Source organism: Cavia porcellus, unplaced genomic scaffold, assembly GCF_034190915.1.
Source record: "Cavia porcellus strain 051 isolate PalLab524CR breed Dunkin Hartley unplaced genomic scaffold, mCavPor4.1 scaffold_8, whole genome shotgun sequence".
Taxonomy (NCBI): domain Eukaryota; kingdom Metazoa; phylum Chordata; class Mammalia; order Rodentia; family Caviidae; genus Cavia; species Cavia porcellus.
In genome coordinates, this window is record NW_026947491.1 from 72,031,911 (window position 1) to 72,050,736 (window position 18,826).

Genomic DNA, 18,826 nt, shown 5'->3' on the forward strand with positions numbered 1-18,826 from the left:
ATATAGAACTCTTTAGAGGCTTGGAGACCTAAAATCATTTGAGTAAAGTGCCTCATAAATCATAGTAGATGAGAAGTTGGACTTTGATAGTAGATCTACTGAGTCCCATTTCAGGGCTCCTGTAATAGGTTCATGATCCAGGTAGGAAAATATTGAGGGTGGGAACAACTTATCCCAGGACCCTTCAGAACACCTGTTTAGGTTTATTGGGTTGTCTTGACATGTAAACTTTTAGAAAATCAAACAGTCTTGATGACAGAATATTTTGTTCTATGTGTATCTTCCTAATTTTTGGCTTCTGATTCTAACAATACGGTAGTCTGCAGGTCAGTCTGATCTCCATCTGTCAGTGACTTTACTACATCGTATTTATTAAAATTGATCCACCAACTTTAGCTACTTTGGCAAAAGAAGAAGCTAGAGTTTTGTAGATTCTCATGATTCTATTTGAAATAACATTTACTGTACGACAACTATCTGTCTGCGCCAAAGTTTAGTCATCTTGTTAAATATAATACGTACACCTTCTCATAAAAATAAGGGCTCACTTTTTAAAAATAATTCATGAGAAATTGATTGATGTGTTAACTCAGCAATGTGCTACTGCAGCTAATTACAAACAGGAGTCAATTATTTGTTCAAATGCTTTACCTTGTTTAGAGAACGAGGGTTTACCAGTGCTTAGAAGTAAAACATTTTTTGTTCAAACAGAAAAGATCAACACAAGATTGATTTTTTAATGTATGTGTTTGTATGTTTATCTCTGTGTGTTTGTTCAAATGATATAATGTATGGTTAACATTTAGGACTAATTTGTACTTTCTTATGCTTAGTGTGGCATAATCAGAAAATAACTTAAAGAAGTTTCCATAAAAATTACTCTTTTGTTGATTTTCACATTTTTCTTTTCTTTTAAAGTCATAACATTACTTCTTTACAGAAAATCTTTAATCAAATACCTTAAATATTTCTGATTTGGTACAACAGCCAATAGTAGATCATGATGTAGGGGTTGTCAAGAATTTTGAGTAGAACTCTATAAATTTACTTGTACCAAAGAACATTTAAAATTTTCTATACATACATCATACCTACATATATCAAACAAAAATATTTGGCATTATCAAAGTAAATCCCTTTTTTAAAAATAATCACAAACCAAATTATATCTTTTATTTTTAGATTTTAAGAAGATTCTGATTACTTCAATCGATTGTAATCATTATTTTTTATCCATTAGTTATATATTTTACAACACAGTATTACAGTTGGAAACACTCTTTATTCCAATTAAGAAAATTCCAAGTGTGTCATCACTCCTCCGAATCAATGAGTCGTCAAGACTATCTTTTTTTGTCTGCCTATAAATCCAGCACTGGTTATGCCCTAAGGATTAAGTGAATAAAATGTTAAGGGTACCATTCTGAGTTAAGGCATTGATATTTGTTCTGACTACTAGTGGTATACAAGCAAACCCATAGGAAAAACAATAAATTCAGCAGAAGGTTTTTAAAATTAGCAATTATTATAGTAAATTTTAACCGTAGCACTTCGGTTTCTTTTTCATTTCAGCTAGAGTTTTTCAACTCAATATTTTTTAATTTTCTTAAACATGAGTTTCTTTCTTGTTTTTAATATATGTTATGCCATTTAACATATTTACTCACTGAATAGGGCTTTTTGAATCTTTGTTCTTGGGAATTTAGATATAACAGCAAACAAGATCAAATCTCAACCTTATTGCATTTTAACATTCTAGAAGTGTCAGAGAAAAGAAACAAGTAAACAAATTTGTGATATGGGGTAGTGGTAAATTATGAGAAGAAATAAAGATAAAAATTTCAAGGAAAGAAGAGGAAATGTTGTGTATGTGCTATTAGAGATGCTAACCAAGAAAAGACCTCAGTAGGGAAGTTAGATTTACCCAGAGAGATAGTATACAAAATTAAATTGGAACAAAATGAGGAAGCAAAACATTCCAGAAGGAAAAATAACAATTGCCATATTCTAGAAGAGGAAAGAAAATTTATGTGGTTGAGAAAAAGCAGGGCGTTTTTTGCATTCTAATGGTATGAATTGTTGGTGAGGAATTAGCTAATGATAGAAATAATGAGAGAGCACATGTTTTGAGCTTAATAGAAATTAGAAGTTATTGTAGAATTATGAAATAACACGGTATCACTTAATTTGAGAAAGTTTGTGAGCAATGCGTTGATGTGAGATTAAGAAGAATCAAGATAACTGGATTTTTGGTCCAAGTATTTGCCTTAATCATGATTGAGAAGCTCAAATAAGAGGGAAGATTAGAAAAAATTCAGGAGTTCTTTTCTGAGCATGTGTGAGGTATCCAAGTGTCTCTCATGAAGTCAATTGGGTAAGTAAATTTGAAACTCAAAAAATACTTAATTTGAAGCTTCACCATATCTCTGGTACAGTATTTGAAGTAAAAAAATGGGATAAAATCAGCTGAGTATGAGTGCAGAAATAGAGAACAAGAAGCATGTGACTATATCCTGAACAATATGGCACATAGATATTGGAAAATCAAGGAGCAGCAAATAAGGCAGTAGGTGGAAGTCACCAGTGAAGCAGCAAAAAAATGAAGAGATGAATACAGATTTTCATTTAAAAGGAATTTACTTCCTATGTCAAATTCCTAAGTTGTTAATGATGAAGGAAAACGAAGGTACACATTTCATTAGTGTTTTGCTAAATTGGAGGTCACTGATGACTTCAAAGTACGTTTTTAGCAAAATTGGGGAAAATGCTTAACTGAAGTGTGGTTAAGAAAGAATAAGAGGGAACATGTAGAAAATGTGTAAACAAAAATTTTGAGGAATTTTGACATTAAATGAAAGATCAAATTGAGCAATAAATAAGGGCAAATGAAATTAAACAAGACCCTTCATTTTTATCATAATATTTATCACAATGTGCATGTGTGTGGTCTCTTGTACATCTGAATACTTTAAAGTGTAGCATCCTTTACTAATAGACAATGGGGATGGTATCTAGTGCAGAAGTGGTATTTAGGCTTTGAGAAACAGTAAGGAAGGAAACTGGTTAAAGGAAAATTTGTGGTAGGAAGAGAATGTATTTTTTGAGTGTTCTTTCCTCAACGAAATAAGCAAATTTGTCATCTGCACTTCAGAAATGAAGAGTAGGGCTGGGTATTTAGCTCAGTGGCATGGGCGCCTACCTATGAGTTCAATCCTTGGTACCAAAAAAAGAAATGAAGAGTATATTTTAGGTTTCAGAACAGTGGAGTGTATTCAAATGCACATAAAAGAATGGCAGACCAAATTAACTAAAAATACACTCACAGACACATACAAAGGAGACAAAAAAAAAAGACCCATTTGAGATTTGATATTGTAAATGTAAATGTAAATGTAAATGCAGTGATTCCATGTGAAATGGTGGTTTATACAGCTGTGATAAGATGTGGGGACTCTAGCTTACGGTTTCATCTAAATTGAGCTTTAGAGGTTTTCCATTTCTGATAAACGTGATTTCTGAAATGGACTTACACAGGAAAGTAAGATAGAAACAGAAGTGGAATTTGCTCAGAAGTGATTGTAATGACTCTGGACTCTGAGCTGAGTACACAGGGAAATGAAGACATAGGACACCTGTGACATACGTAGTGAAAATTTGATAAGGGTTAAAGGGTTTGTGGATTGGGAATGTAAAAGTCAGTAAGCTGTGAAGGTAAGAAGTGGTAGCCAATGTAAGGAAAACTGACGGAGGTAATTACAAGCTCTCAAGAACTGCTATGAAAGCCAGTGATCAATGTCAAGTTGAATTACAGAGATCAAAAAATAGAGTACAAGTGATTGAACCGATAATTTGAATAGATATTGACATATCTAAGAGTGATGAAGTCAGTCACCCTGGTGGTAAAATCTTTAAGATGTTGTTATAAGTGGCATCTTATCAATGTTTTAGGAAGGTGACATAAGTTCATTTAAATGATGTCACTTAAGAAAGTGTCTTAGTGATATCTAATGGAATGTGACTCCAAAGGATCTGTGATGTTTCAGGAAGAAGGAAGGAGAAAAGATATAAATATGGGAGAAGGGAGTAATAAATACAACTACCCCATTCTCAGTCCCTAGATTATAGGGATTATGGGAGAACAACAATCTAGTACTTAAGAGAGCATAGATACCATGTTCTCAGTGCGTCTAACATTTAATTACAGTCAGAAGATTAAGCAATGATTTGGGATAATCATTGCAGATTTTTCTTAATATAATGGATTGGGCTGGGATGATATTAGAGATTTAGGATGTTTGGGAAGTGTCGGTAGGGTTATATTGCTACGCATTATTGTATCAGAACATGTGCAGAATTATAACTTTCCCCAAAGGTTTAGAAGTCTTCACATGTTGTGTAAGTTTTTCCTATTAATTCTGCCTTAAATATAATATTCCCTGCAACTAGTTATAATTGAGAGAACACCAAACCTATGCTTCCAAAGCTTCTACATTTTAGTACTTTACTACATTTAAAAGTAGTATTCTTTATACCCAACATAGTTAGAATACTAATAATAAAAGTTTAAATTCCTTTTGAATTTTATAAAAAGATTCTAAAATGACAATAAGGTTTACCTATTTAATTTATATTGTTTAATCTCTTCCCCAGATAATTCTTACGTTAATATTTTTTACAGACATTTTTTAAGCCACCTCCTTTGCTACTGTGGTCTTTCATCTCCGGTAAAAATTTTTCTTTAAAAAAAATAGGTCAAAGCAACATCATTTGTAATGTCATTTATTAAGGATATCTTGGTATTTGTTCTCAGGTTTTGACTGAATGTTTTTATTTTGCTCTTGCTAATTTTTCTATTCATAGAATTCTAGTTATTTTTCATTTGATATTAATTGTCAGTGTAATTATCACTGTTATTTAAATGGTCTGTCTTCTTTCTGGTGCTGTTAAGATCTTCTTGTAGGTATTTTTTATTTTCACAGTTATAAGTTTAAGTCTAATTTTAAAAATTCCTATTTGCAGTTTATTGCTATTCTTTGAATCTGATCCCTGATATCTTACAAATCTAAAAATCACAGCCGTTATTCCTTCAAATATTTGTTTCTTCATTATTCTATTATTTTATATCCTCTCAGTATGTTGCCTGTCTCTGATCTGCCATTTTATATTTTATTCATAATTGGTCCTTGAGCTGCAATCTTGATAATGTTTTTGGTATTACTGTCCTTGTAAACAGACTTCCCCTCATTCCAGTCTATCTCCTTAATATTTAAAGATTTTTTAATTTCAGTTACTTTGTCCTTGAGCTTTAGAAAACTTGCCTGGCTCTATCTCAGACTTGCTTGGTTATTATTTCTGCTATGTATGATTTACTGAAGTCTTTACTCATATTTTAAAAAATGTGTTTCATATGTTAATCATTGTGTTTTTATTCTTTGATAATTGCAATATATGAAAGTTTTAAATCTCTGATGTGTGTTGTTGTTATTATTTTTCTTTGCTGACTTTGACTTTTGGTATCTGATCTATCTGTGTGTTTAGTGATTTTCTTAGTGGGCTCAAATTTCTGTGAGAAATTTTTGTGGTTTGAGTTAAAGTAAATTTCTCCAGGGAAGCTTTCTATTTATTTCATTTAGTTGTTTAAGACTTGGAACAACTCTGGACTACATTTTCATTTTAATTTAAATTCCTAAGCATAGACTCTTTCCTGTATACATATATAGGCTACAGATTTAGACCACGTATGCTCTTGAGAATAAGCTTGTAATTCTAAAACAGAATATTTTCTTTTCTTTCTTGCTTTCCACTGTTCTTCCCTTGTTACACTTTGGTTTATTTTTACTCCCAGTGATTATGAATAAATGCCTCAGCTTGCCACAGTTCAGCAGTTAGGAACTCAATATGAATTCTGCGGCTCCTGTGGAAGGGGCCAATGTGTTCCACAGAATCGTTTATTCAATATAACATCCTTCGTGGTAGGTTCAGTCTTTGGGATTCCAACCAAGGATTCCATCCTTTATATAAGGATGTTCTTATCTTTCAACTGTCCCAGCCTTTATATTCTTTTCTGACATTCTACATGTAAATTAATAAAGAAAAATGCAGGGTTATCAGGAATAACAAGTATTCCCAATGACCGAGTTGCTCTGGTATTAGTTTCTTTCAGGATTTCTGTTTTTACTATTCCCCCCGCCTTTTTCTGTTTTCTGATTTTTGATTCATTTTTGGTCATCATTGATTCTGATTTTGTCATGAAAAGAATTTTCTCAAATTCTTTTAGAAAATTTATTTTAACTTTGTAGAGTTTACTTATTTTTAAATATGATACTCATTCAGCTAAGATACTTTTATCAGTATTTTGCCCATATTAGCACACCGGATATTGTTTTAAAAATTGAATGCAATAGAGAACTATTTTATGACCATTGCATTTAATACAAAAGGTGGTTATTAATTAAATATAGAAACATAATATTTTATTTAATGATATACTATATTCTTAGTAGACAGTTTTGCTTCCAGGTTATACTACTAAGCTTCATCTCTAAAAGGGGTTCCTTGCCTGGTGATAGAACTTGTTGAGCGTGAAAACTAGTATCAATATTTTAAAAAACAGTATTATTAATGAGGAACAGACTCCATTTTAAGTGATTTCCAATTCTCTTTCTTGTATCTACATAGTCAACAATACAAAGCAGCTTATTCCAGTCTCGAGTCTTTCAATAAGCATATAATTCTATAAGTGTTCTGCTGAATCCTAGTATTTTTCCCTCAGATGAAATTTCTGCCCATAAAGTTACAAATACTATCATTTCTGTACACCTTATTCTATTAAGGGTATATACTGCATTCACACGCAGGTTGGTGTTTGTAAAATAAATATTCTAGTCCTCTTCCATGAGAACTTTTGTGGAAAAGATTTTAAAGATAAAGTCATTTTACACAATTATATTTTTGTTTTTTTCCAGTGCCTTATAGTGCGCCAGAAAATATTACTTACAAAAATATTTCTTCTGGAGAGATTGAGATATCATTCACTCCCCCAGCTAATCCCAATGGGATCATACACAAATATACAATTTATCTGAAGAGAAGCAATGGAAATGAGGAAAGAACTATAAACACAACATCTTTGACCCAGAATATTAAAGGTAAAAGAATAAGTTGAGTGTTGGATATTTACATTTATGTTGAAAGTGTGGCCAGAAAATATTAGCTTAATGTTATGTGATACATTATTTCTGTACCAGATATGAGGAATTTTTAATACAATAAGCTAGGAGTTTGTTGAGAATCACGTAAAAGGGTTCTTTAGTCAATCCCTCCCTGCTCTTATGAAAGGAGGAAGAGTTTTGTCTGTATTGCTGTCATATTCTCCTGTATCTTATTTTCATAATGAATTACTGCTGCCAAGAAAGTATATTTTATTTAGTTTTTACTTGGGAAGGTTGTTGAATTGAGAGCCACTTTACAGAATTACTTTTACGTATTATATAGTCTTTTATCTTGTGTGGTTTATTTCCTATTAGGATTGAAGAAATATACCCAGTATATGATTGAAGTATCTGCCAGCACACAGAAGGGTGAAGGGGTTCGGAGTGCACCATTAAGCATACTGACTGAAGAAGACGGTAAATACAGCAGGGCACACTGATACATTTTTGTTCTATCCCTTTTCAAGAAATATAAATATAGAACGGAATATAATGTAAAGATTCACCTACCTCCCCCCAATCAGGTGTGATCATCCAGCATTATAGAGATTTCATAGTCATGGAACAAGAGGCTGTCAAAGATTTGCATTAATTAGACCAGATGCTTTTGAAGTCATCAATCCTTTGTAAAAGTTTCCATGGGTATTTATTAAAGTAAAATTTCCATTTGAGCTGTTTGAACATCAAATTCTGCATTCATCAGAATACATATTACATGCATTTTGGAGTATATTTTGTTACTGAAACTTTCACATTTTTCTGTGGCATTATTTTATTAATGAATTCATGCTATTTTCTACATTTTTGTACATAATTGGTGAAGGTGTTGTTCTTGAATGTTAACAGACCTCATGTTGAATATATAAATAAACCTTTCCCTAACCAGAATAAAATCAACTTTACCCTAGACTGCTTTACGTTGACCCTCCCCAAGTTATAGACATATATTGTGCTAAGAAAATGACTTTGAGGCATATATTTGGAACTAGAATCTATATTTTATGTTTGAAAAATTGTAGCCAGGTGTAGTGGCACACGCCTGAAATTCCAGGACTTGGGAGGCTGAGGCAGGAGAATCATGGCAAGTTGGAGAACAGCCTGGGCTATAAAGTGAGCTCAAGACCAACTGGAACTGCATAGCGAGACCTTGTCTCAAAAAGACAAAAAACAAAAACAAAACCGCTTATTTTGAAACAAATTTTTCCTTAAAAAAGAATTCTTATCCATAAATCTGGATGTATCAAAAGTATTTATGGGTATTTCCCCTCTTCTTTTATTTCAATATTCTCATTTTTGAAAGAGGCTACATCATTGAATGTTCAGAGTCTAGAATCATTCACCCAAGCAAAATATAAATTAGATACTTCCAGAATGAGGAAGCTTTTTTTCTGCATTGCTTTCTTTCTAATCACATAACAAAATCTTTGGAAGCTCCTTCTCCCTTTGTAAGTCCATTCTTGCTTTTTCCTCTATCGAAGTATTTCACCAAAGCATTGTGGTAGTATTCATTGGTTGCCGCAGTCTAAGTCAGACATCTGTGTGGGTTCGTCTTGAGTCATTGCCTCTCTTTGATATGCTTGCTGTCTGTGAGACATGCATGTCTGATCTTTCATTGTTTGATATTTAGATTCTCTTTGTTCTGGAAGTAAAAATTAACTTCATAAGTAAATATGTCCTCAGAACTCAGTTGCCATTGGACAGGGAAGGGGTTTAGTTCCTTTTCATCTCTTTCATAATGACTAAAATAAGGTGTCTTAAATCATTTTTTAAATTCTGAAGACATTTTGCTGTTATACAACAGGTGAGAACTGCCATTCTAAATATTTTACCTAACTTAAATATAAACTTGTCTGATTAATTTGCAGTCATTTTTTCCTGCTTATTCAATGAATTGCTAATTCAATGTAGAGCTCAATTGTTTCATTTTTACCCATTTATATTGAAAGTACAAGTACAACTTTTCTTGTTTTATATGCTGTCTCAGTGTTTCCTTTTTAAACTAGTGAATTCTAAAGATTCAGTGAACAGATTTTGATATTATTTTACATTTTAATGACACAAATGAAATTGAGGAATGTAGCTTTCATTGGTGAGGTCAGTCATTTTAACAGTGTTACGCATATTACTTTCCCATTTTTCGAAAGTGATTATTTTCCCCGAACTCTTTTTATTGTCTACATAGATGACTTACTGTAAATTATATTCACCCGAATAAAGTTTTGTTTTTATTGAGGATAACAATTTACCAAAGCGTACTTGGACAGTAGTTGAGTCACTGTGCCATACTCCTTGTTCTACTTTCTCATGAAATATTTTTTTCCATTGAATCACAGAAACAGATGTTCTAACACCACCATGCAAAATCTTTTATCATCTCATTTGAAAGTAAACAGTCGGACTCTTGTGCTTGTGGAGAAAAGCACCAAACTTAATTCATTTGTCAGTTTATCCTAAAATTTTATGTGTATTTCCATTTTAATCTTGCATTTTAATCTCTTCTCGTATATTCAATGAATATATTAATGCATTATTTTGTGACAACTTTTCAGCTCCTGGTTCTCCCCCTCAAGACTTCTCTGTGAAACAGTTGTCGGGTGTCACGGTGAAGTTGTCATGGAAACCACCCCTGGAGCCAAATGGAATTATCCTCTATTACACAGTTTATGTCTGGTAAAATTTTTTTCTTTTTTTTTTGGAAATAGTTCTGAGAATAAATATTAGCCTGTAACATCATAGGAATGTAGTTTTTTTTAAACTTTAGAACGTGACTCTCTATTAACAAACTGATTATTAGTAGTATATGTAATACATTTTTATTAAGAAAACAATTTTCCTCATATATAGTGCTGGCACTTGCAATATAATTTCTGATGTTAAAACAAAAAGGTATGTTATTCATAACACTAAGTTTATGTTCTTAATAAGACAGTCTGATCAATTTATAAGCTGATCATATTTTAAACTGCTAATGTTTTATACAAATATTCCACTATCTTTTTAAATTTCTTTAAATAAAATAATTTCAGTTAAAATTTAAGAGCAACTTCTTCAGAAATCTATTAATGTAAATTTTACATTGAAAGATAAGGTTATTTCCTAATCACTTTTACCCTAACTAAGCACTTGCTTATCCTTCAAATATGAAAAAGATGAAATCCTATGTTTTGTGCTCATTAATAACATGCTTATTCTGTTTTATGAAAATGCAATAGGTTAAAAATCCTCATTTGATCTAATATGTCCTCTTATAAGAACATACCAGGTATCACATTTCTGAGTCAATTGTAAATATTTCCATTCAGAAAAGACAGTTTACACAATACTTTATAACACATAAAAAGTTTTCTTCTGTCATTCGGAATTGGAAGGATCAGCATTGAAGGAGAGGCCGTATACTTTAGGTGTCTATTTTTCCTTCCTTTTCTAAATTAAGATTTATCTCCTCTGTCCTTTTTAAATCTTCTGCATATTGCAATTAAAGGTATATAGTTTCTTCTGTTCTTTACTTCCTGTTTCCTGGTCATTATGCCTATTATGGCATAATTTGCAGTGTCATGAGAGATCTAGTGAAAGAAAGCTGTGGAAAGATGGTAACCATTTCCCTATTCATGTATTCTTCATTCATTCATTCAGCAATGTCTTTACAATACGTATAAACCTGTGAATGAGATGCACATAAGTCCTCTGCCCTCAATAACTTACATTCTAAAGGGAAGACTGAATTGTATACTATAAACAAACAAATGAAGGAAATGGCTGGATGTCCTAAGAAGTGTGACACAGAGGTTCACCTGATAATCTCCAGACAGGAAGTTTCTAGGAGGAGAGTAAACCACATTGGCTTGGTGGGAAAACACTGTGATTCTGATGACCAGAGAGGTCAGCGTCAGATTAGGGAACTACTTAAGAGTAATATTGGAGGAAGGAGTATAAAACTCATAAGACAAGCCATGGTAATTACAATTTTTTTCTTTTGTTGTTTTTGTTTTTTGGAGATAGGGTCTCATTATGCGGCTCAGGTTTGCCTTGGATTCACTATGTAGCCCAGGGTATCCTCAGGTTCACGATCTTCCTGCCTCAGTGTTAGCATTACACACCACGTACCACCTCTTAGTGTTACCATTACACACACATGCCACCATGCCTGGTTAGGAATTTAATTTTTATTTTAACTAAAGTGAGAGTTAATGGAAGCATTTAAAACACTTTTGTTTATTTCTAGAGAATAAATTATAAGGGCCAAATGCTTTATCGGGATGTTTTAGTCACTTTCTTGTCACTGGGATGAAGTACCAAGCCCCAAAACTTAAAGGAGGATAACTCATTTTGGTTCACAGTTTCAGTCATGATCATCCAGCTCCACAGCAAAAACAGCCTTGTACAAAACATGACTTATTTTCTGTAACTTGTTTCTTCTGCTTTTTGTAATGATTATGGGATTGTGAGTGTATTTGGAGATAATTCATTCTTTTCTCATGCCCTCTGTCTTTACTTCAGTCTTTCTTTGGTAAATATTGTCCATTCTCAGTTCTCCAGTTATGCTTTTTCTCTCCATCTTCCAAGAAGTAACTCTCTTTATATTCTTTTCAAGTTGTGTATGGCAGACAAAACTCTACTCACATCATGGTTGCCAGGAAACAGCAGAGGGAGGAGACATGGAGAGACACTATTTCAGGTCACACCCCTCTTCTGACCAGGGTCCAGGTCCCTACAGCACAGTTAACTTCTAAACTCCTCAGTGAATTAATCCAATGATGAGTGTAATACTCCAGTGATCCAATCACCTTCCCAAAACCCTGGCTCTGAACACAGGAGGCTACCAGGCTATGGGCTACATTAGTAGCCTGGGTGAGAAATGACACTGTCAATGGACCAGAGAAGTGGGCAAGTTTTAGCTACACTGAGGAAGAACTGAGAGGACTTGGTGATGGATGAACTAAAGGGATTTAAAGAGAAGAGAAATGCAAAACTGATATCCTTAATCAAGGGTGATAATTCTTAGATTACTTATGGTAATGCTAAAAATTTGTGTGTTACATGTCAGATCTTGTATAAAACATTCCTTTGTATTTTCTGACACTTGATCTTTTTCTGCTTTATGTGATGATAGTTGGGATTGTGAAAGTATTTTTTGGAGGTAATTCACTCATTCCCTCTGCCTTTAACTCAATCTTTCATTGGCAAATATTCCATTAATTCAAAGCTCAATTCTTCACATATGCTTTTCTTTTTCATCTTTCAACATTTATCCCTTTTGGGGTGGAATATTTTACTTTTTAAGTATAGGGGAAACCCATGAAAGCAAGGTGAGGAAATCTTGAATTTGTGACACAGGTCACAAATGTAATCTGACCTTCGTTGGAATTACTCCGTCATTGACCCTAAGGCATGGTTTTATTTTCAAGGTTCTTATTTTCAGTTTTATCTTTTGTCCAAAATCAGGGCTTACTTGAGTCACTTGGTTTTCTTGAGTTTTCTGTTCTGACCTAAGTTTAAATCATTTTCTCTCTTGCAGTCTGTGGTGTGCAGGGTTTTATGTTGGTTTCATGTCTTCCTCTTACTCTGCATGATGTTCTGGAGCAACACTTAGATCTCGCTGGAGATGGTGCCAAACTGAACAGATATTGTTAAGGAATTTGCTGGTTTTGCCTCCATCCTGAGAAGGAGATAAACTCTTTCCCCCTGAGCAAACACTCTGTTCACTGAGATTGCTCTTCCAAATCTATTTGGATATTTTCATCACTCCATCCTCATGCTAAGATCCTAGGACACTCCATTGTAATTAGTTTGCCTTTTCCTGTCTTCTCACCTTTCTTTGTAGTGCAGAATTTTTTCTTGGTTTTTGGCTAATGGAAATATCCTTGTTTTTTCTTGACTGAGTTTTCTTTTTCTTAATCAATGGAATTATCTATCCTTTCTATAGCATGACCTAATTATAAAAGTATGGTCTCATCACTCAGGATTTATTCTTCATATGCAAACAATGTAGAAAATACTTCTGTTTCAAAAAATCTTGGTTTTTTTTTATGCATGCACACTCATTAATATATGCATTCACATATGCACAGATGGGTACTGTCTAAGTCTAGATCTATGTTGTGAATTGCAGTTTTTTAGTAGTTAGTAAAAAGAAGTACAGCCCAGTAATTAATTGAAGATTATTATTTATTTTGTGGAAAATTGAGCAAGGAGTATATTTTAAGAATTAAAAGCTTAATTTTTCTTTTTTCATTTCTATTACAAAAATAGTACATATTCACTTTCAGATCATAGATGCTTCAGTGGGATAGAATTAGATTACATAAATAAAAAGGGAACATATTTAGAAATATTATCTATATTATGCTGAAATATGTACAAATGATAATGAAGTATATTTGGAGATGCTTTAAGTTTCTAGCATCTTCATACTAAGTCACTTGTTGGAAGTATTAAAAAGTATTGCTAAGGAAATGGACATACATAATCCTGTATTCATTCATTAGTGATTACTCATGCTTTCTAGAGGCTCTTGCTATAATCAGTTTTATTGGGAGAATAAAAGACATGGATCATAATGACGTACAAGAGTTTTGAGTCACCAAGAAATGATATTGAAACTTAGTTCTGCTGGTAAATTATCTGTGTGGTTTCATTAAAAATACTGAATAAGTGGTGATTATCATTATTAGCAGGATCCCTGATTCAGGGTCTGTATTTCTGTTATAATTCTGTGTTTCCATTAGTTTAGCTGATCCAATAATTAGAAGTTCTTATAAAACTATTTATTTGGATTATTTCATTTTCACAGTGTGGGCTATTTCATTTACCATACTGAGTGACTTCTTCTGTCATGAGTTCTTTTCTGTGAAGGGGTTTATGAATTTTAATGTGTAATAATATCATTTTCACTGCAGATATGAGTCACATTTGGTTCATAAATAGATGTTCAGAATTCTGCCTCAATCGATTGCATTTTAAAATTAATTTTCCATGTAAAATTTGCTTTGTGAAATATTTTTTCACCCATCAGTGTGGTAAAATAGCATTTCTTCCTTACTTATATCAATAAATTACATGTTTTTAAATGATACACAGTTCTTGCATTCTGGGGGAACCACCATCAAAAAAATGAATTTTTATTAGTGTACTAGAAATTTATTCTTTTAATATATTTTGAATTGACGAGTAATGTTCTAGCAAACTACTATAAATACAAAGCTGATTGATTTATTGTACTTTTATTTCAACTTGGGTTCACTTACCAATTTTGCTTTTACATGTGTCAGTAAAATGTGATAGTTCTTCTACCCAAAATTCCAAAGAAGCTGTACAAGGTCTAATGTTCTTTGTTTCTTGAGTATAATGGTCCAAGGGAAAAGTCAGATCAGATGAAGTTGTAGAAGTAGGCAGGCCAGTCACATGGAGCTTTCAGGTCCAAAAAAGGAGTTTGAGTTTTACTGAAAGTGTAATGGAAAGTCTTTGGAATATTTTCCCCAAGGCTGTGAGCTTTGGCTGCAAAGTTTGAATAAAATATTACAATATGATATAATACTGAGAGCTTCTTAATTCACTCAGATTATCATTCTCTCTTTCTTTGTCGCTATCTCTTCCTATCTCTATTTCTCATTAATTTGTAACTAGGTTGGTTTAACTACATCCTTCCCAAACAGTGTGAATACTACAAAAATAATGGGTTTATGTACTGCTGGTATTACTGCAACAAAGACCGGATATCTTAAAAACCTTAGTTATTTTTCTAAAAATCTCCTCCCACTTGTATTTTCTTATTTAATAAAAACCTCATCAGATAGTACACTCTAGGGAAACAGGGACTGTACTCTAGTGCAAGGAGATTCTGCCTTTCATAGGGGTAGAATTCAATACAATTTTTAAATGAAAGATTAGGCTATCTGGACATGTCCCAGTTTTGACAATTGGTTTTAATTTAGCATTCCTGATTTGGGATTTCCACAGTATTGTGCCTGATCTTATTTAGGATTATTGTGACGTGAATATCTCCATATCAGAATTGTATGGAGAGAGGATATGAAATGGAACCAAAGAAGGATCCCATCTCAGGGCACCAGGCTATTTGCAGAATTAATGATTATGAAGAGTTTGATTTAGAGAGTTAAGACTCTCCTTGGAAGCAACCAGGTTGAGAAACTAGCTTCATCCTTTGGAATTTTAAAGCCTTTCTTAAAGTGCATCTGAATGTATTAGTCTAAGTACTATTACTGTGATTTCAGAATGGAGATGTTGAAACAGAATTTTCTCCCAAAATATATAATTAAATAAAAATGATATCATAGAAAATAAAAATCAAATACATTCTATACATGATTTGCTAGCTTCTGCTTGTTCAAAGGTTGGAGTAATAAATTTAGAAGTTTTCCTCTTCTACTTTTTCATAAAAACCATTTTCATTGCTTTTTATTCTAATTAAAGAGCAGATTGCTGGAAATTTTGTTCTTCAGTGAGAACCATAAGTAACATTTCAAATTTAAGCTTAAAGACAAGATCCTTTTGTTTAAAAAGGTTTAAAGCAAAGACTTAAGGTTGGTATCATTTAGTTGAATTATAGAGTTGTAACTAGGATTCTTCCTGAGAAATGAAGTGGTAGACACTCAATATTTTTCAAAGCCTTGTTAATGAATATGGTGATTGTGTAATTGGAATTGTTGAAAAAGAATGAATGAAAATGGCTACCATAAAATTTAGAAGGTACTGATTTGGTTAAACACTTTGATTTGGGGATTTTTTACTGCTTTTTCATATTTATGATTATAATTTAAAAAGCTTTTACCAACACATTATCTGCCTGTGATTATATTTTTAAGATTTGCTACAAGTGAAGTATTTTGTATAACCTTAGCTTTTTAAGCACATTTTTATCCTTATTGCCCCTGCCAAATTTAGAAAGGAAAATTCGTCTTTTTTTACCTCTTGGTTAAATGTATAAAAAGACGTTTTTAATCATAAGATTAATTTATGATTTAATTTATTTAACTATACCCACTTTAATTTTCCAGTAGAAAAATGTTTTGAACATTATACTTTTTGTTTCAAAGAGGGTAAAATTAAACAGAACAAAACAGATCATAAGGAAACAATTTTAAGAAGCACAGATTTCAAAATGAGACCACTGGAGATCTTCACTGTCTATCATATTGTCTCTTGTTTTCGTCCATATAGTTGTCCATATCTTCACACACAGTGAATATATACAGAACAGTATAGTACTACACTAATCAGAACAGAATGATGAAGGTATTTTAGGTCTGCAAGACCAGACAATAGGGAAGTCAACAATGGCTACCATAATGTCTCTTGTTCTCTTCTAAATAGCTGTCCATATCTTTACGTATGTTGAAATTAAACATAAAAGACTAAACTAATATAACTCTGAACAGAGAATAATAGTATTGCTAGATTATATATTATAATACTACACAATTAACGCTGGGTATTGTAGTATATCTTTTTCTTCAGAGTATTTGTTTATCACATCGTGCATTATACAATCTGTTCTCGTAAACTGTTTAGAAATTCTACACATGTGTGAATCTCTACATGTATACCTATCCTTTCTGTATTATAGGGAAAGACAGATCAAAACAAGACAACAAAACAAATTCCTAGAAAAAGCATGAAACGAAAAAGACACATAAAACCACAATACTAGATGATCTACAGCAGTTACTATGCTGTCTCTTGTTATTTTCAATAGAATTGTCTACATCATCAGTCATAATATAATTGAACATAGCATTAAACAGCAATTTTAATAAAAACATAACATTGGAGACATTGTAGGACTTCAAAAGAAGTTAATAATCAAACCAGAATGGGTATCTTATTGCATATTGTCATCTTCAGTGTAGTTGCCTCTACTCTTAGACTTGATGCTATCAAGCATACCAAATTTGAATAAAATCAGTCAAGACAAAACAGTGGTATAACAACCAGATTCAAATAAGATCAGTCATAATAAGACAGTGTAAGTAATACAGGGCTTCAGATTAAGTTAATAGGGAATTAAGGATAGTTACTGTTTTATATCCTGCTATTTTTGGGATAGCTGTATGTGCCTTCAAATCTAGTATGAGTAGACAGACTGGAACAGAATAAAATCAAACTAAACAGAATTATAAGACTAATATGGCTTTTAAATCCTGATACACTATTAACAATGTCCTCTGCCTTCCTTTTTTAGACAACTCCTCTTTCCCTTTCTCAGGGTGCTTTGTATATTTTGGGTCCCACTAACTCCTTTAGTTTTTCGATTAGCGGGGCAGCCCATTGTCTGTCTAAGTGGTGCTGGACCTTTTTACCCCTGAGCTTGATCCTGAGCTGTATTTTTTTTTACCTACTAAAGCCTCAAGGTTTTCCTTCCTTATAGCTAAATAGTTCTCCACTGCACAAAAGTGTCATGACTTTCCAACTTATCTGCAGCTGCTGGATGAGTTGTCCCTATTTCTCTCTCATTCCCTATCACATAGAGCTTTTCTCATCTTTGACTTTCAATTTTATTAACCCTCTTTCAGGTTCAGTATATTTCCTATTCAGAGCATCTCAGTGAACCATATCTCCCAATCTACTCTGCCCGTGTTTCTTTTTGTTAGTGTATCAAGGCCACCTATATTAGAGATTATAGTCAACCTTCTCTGCCTCATCTTTGCTATTCTATTTTTCTGCTATTATTTGTCCACTTTTCTCCTTCATTCCACTGTCTGCCCCAATCATTGAGGCCTCTCTGCCACTGGTGCTGAAATCCTGGTATTTTTTTCTATCTGTGTCTAGAATGTCCTTCAGTATTTTTTTGTAGGGCTGGATTGGTGGTTACAAACTCCCACAGTTCCTCTTTGTCATGAAAACATCTTATTTCTCCATTAATTTTGAGAGAGAGTTTCGTAGGGTACATCAATCTGGGTTGGAGATTATTTTCTTTCAGGGCTTGGACTACTTCACTCCATGCTCTTCTTGATTTGATAATTTGTGTTGAGAAGTCTGTTGTGATTTTGATGGATTTTCCTTTATAGGTAATCTGTTTCTTTTCTCTGACCACTTTTAGTATTCTGTTCTTATGGTGAATTTCTGGGATCTTGATTATTATATGTCTGAGGGTAGATCTGTTTTGGTTGTAGTTAGTTGGAGTTCTGTATGCCTCATTTATCTGGATTTCATTTCCTTTTCCTATGCTTGGGAAGCTTTTCTTAATTATTTCTGTGAGTAGCCTTTGTATTTCATTTGTGTTTCCTCCTGCTTCTTCGCTCATGTTTTTTATTCTTAAGTTATAGATTGTCTTGTCATCTTCTAGCCTTTGTATTATTACTTCCTGGTTCCTTGTTATTTTTAAGAGGTCTCCTCTTGCATGATCAAACATTGAAACATCATCATCAAACATATCTTCAAACATCATCAAACATATCATCAAACATATCTTCAAATTTTGAAAGGCTAACTTTAGTTTCTGTCAAGGCACTTTACCGGCTTTCAATGGAGTTTTTAATTTCCTGGTAATCTCTTTTGATCTGTTTCATGTATTCTAGATTTTGTTTAAATTATTCACCAAAAGTTTCTTTTCTTTTTCTGGGTTCTTCCATTCTTCCATCTATGTCTTCTGGAGAAGG

General features: G+C 32.8%; 1 protein-coding gene and 1 long non-coding RNA gene across 2 annotated transcripts in view; one reads left to right on the forward strand and one right to left on the reverse strand.

Annotated features, from left to right (window-relative positions):
- Positions 1 to 18,826, forward strand: part of Ptprq (protein tyrosine phosphatase receptor type Q) — a 201,870-nt gene that overhangs the window by 35,077 nt on the left and 147,967 nt on the right. The window contains exons 15-17 of the mRNA XM_063255200.1: positions 6,966 to 7,148; positions 7,527 to 7,628; positions 9,761 to 9,881. Of these exons, the coding sequence (XP_063111270.1) occupies positions 6,966 to 7,148; positions 7,527 to 7,628; positions 9,761 to 9,881 (406 nt within the window). The remainder of the gene's footprint in view (positions 1 to 6,965; positions 7,149 to 7,526; positions 7,629 to 9,760; positions 9,882 to 18,826) is intronic.
- The window catches only part of LOC134477366 (uncharacterized), a 177,542-nt gene continuing 166,586 nt past the window's right edge, over positions 7,871 to 18,826 (reverse strand). The window contains exons 8-9 of the long non-coding RNA XR_010049392.1: positions 14,456 to 14,705; positions 7,871 to 8,850 (exon numbers count right to left, since the gene is read on the reverse strand). This is a non-coding gene — a long non-coding RNA (uncharacterized LOC134477366). The remainder of the gene's footprint in view (positions 8,851 to 14,455; positions 14,706 to 18,826) is intronic.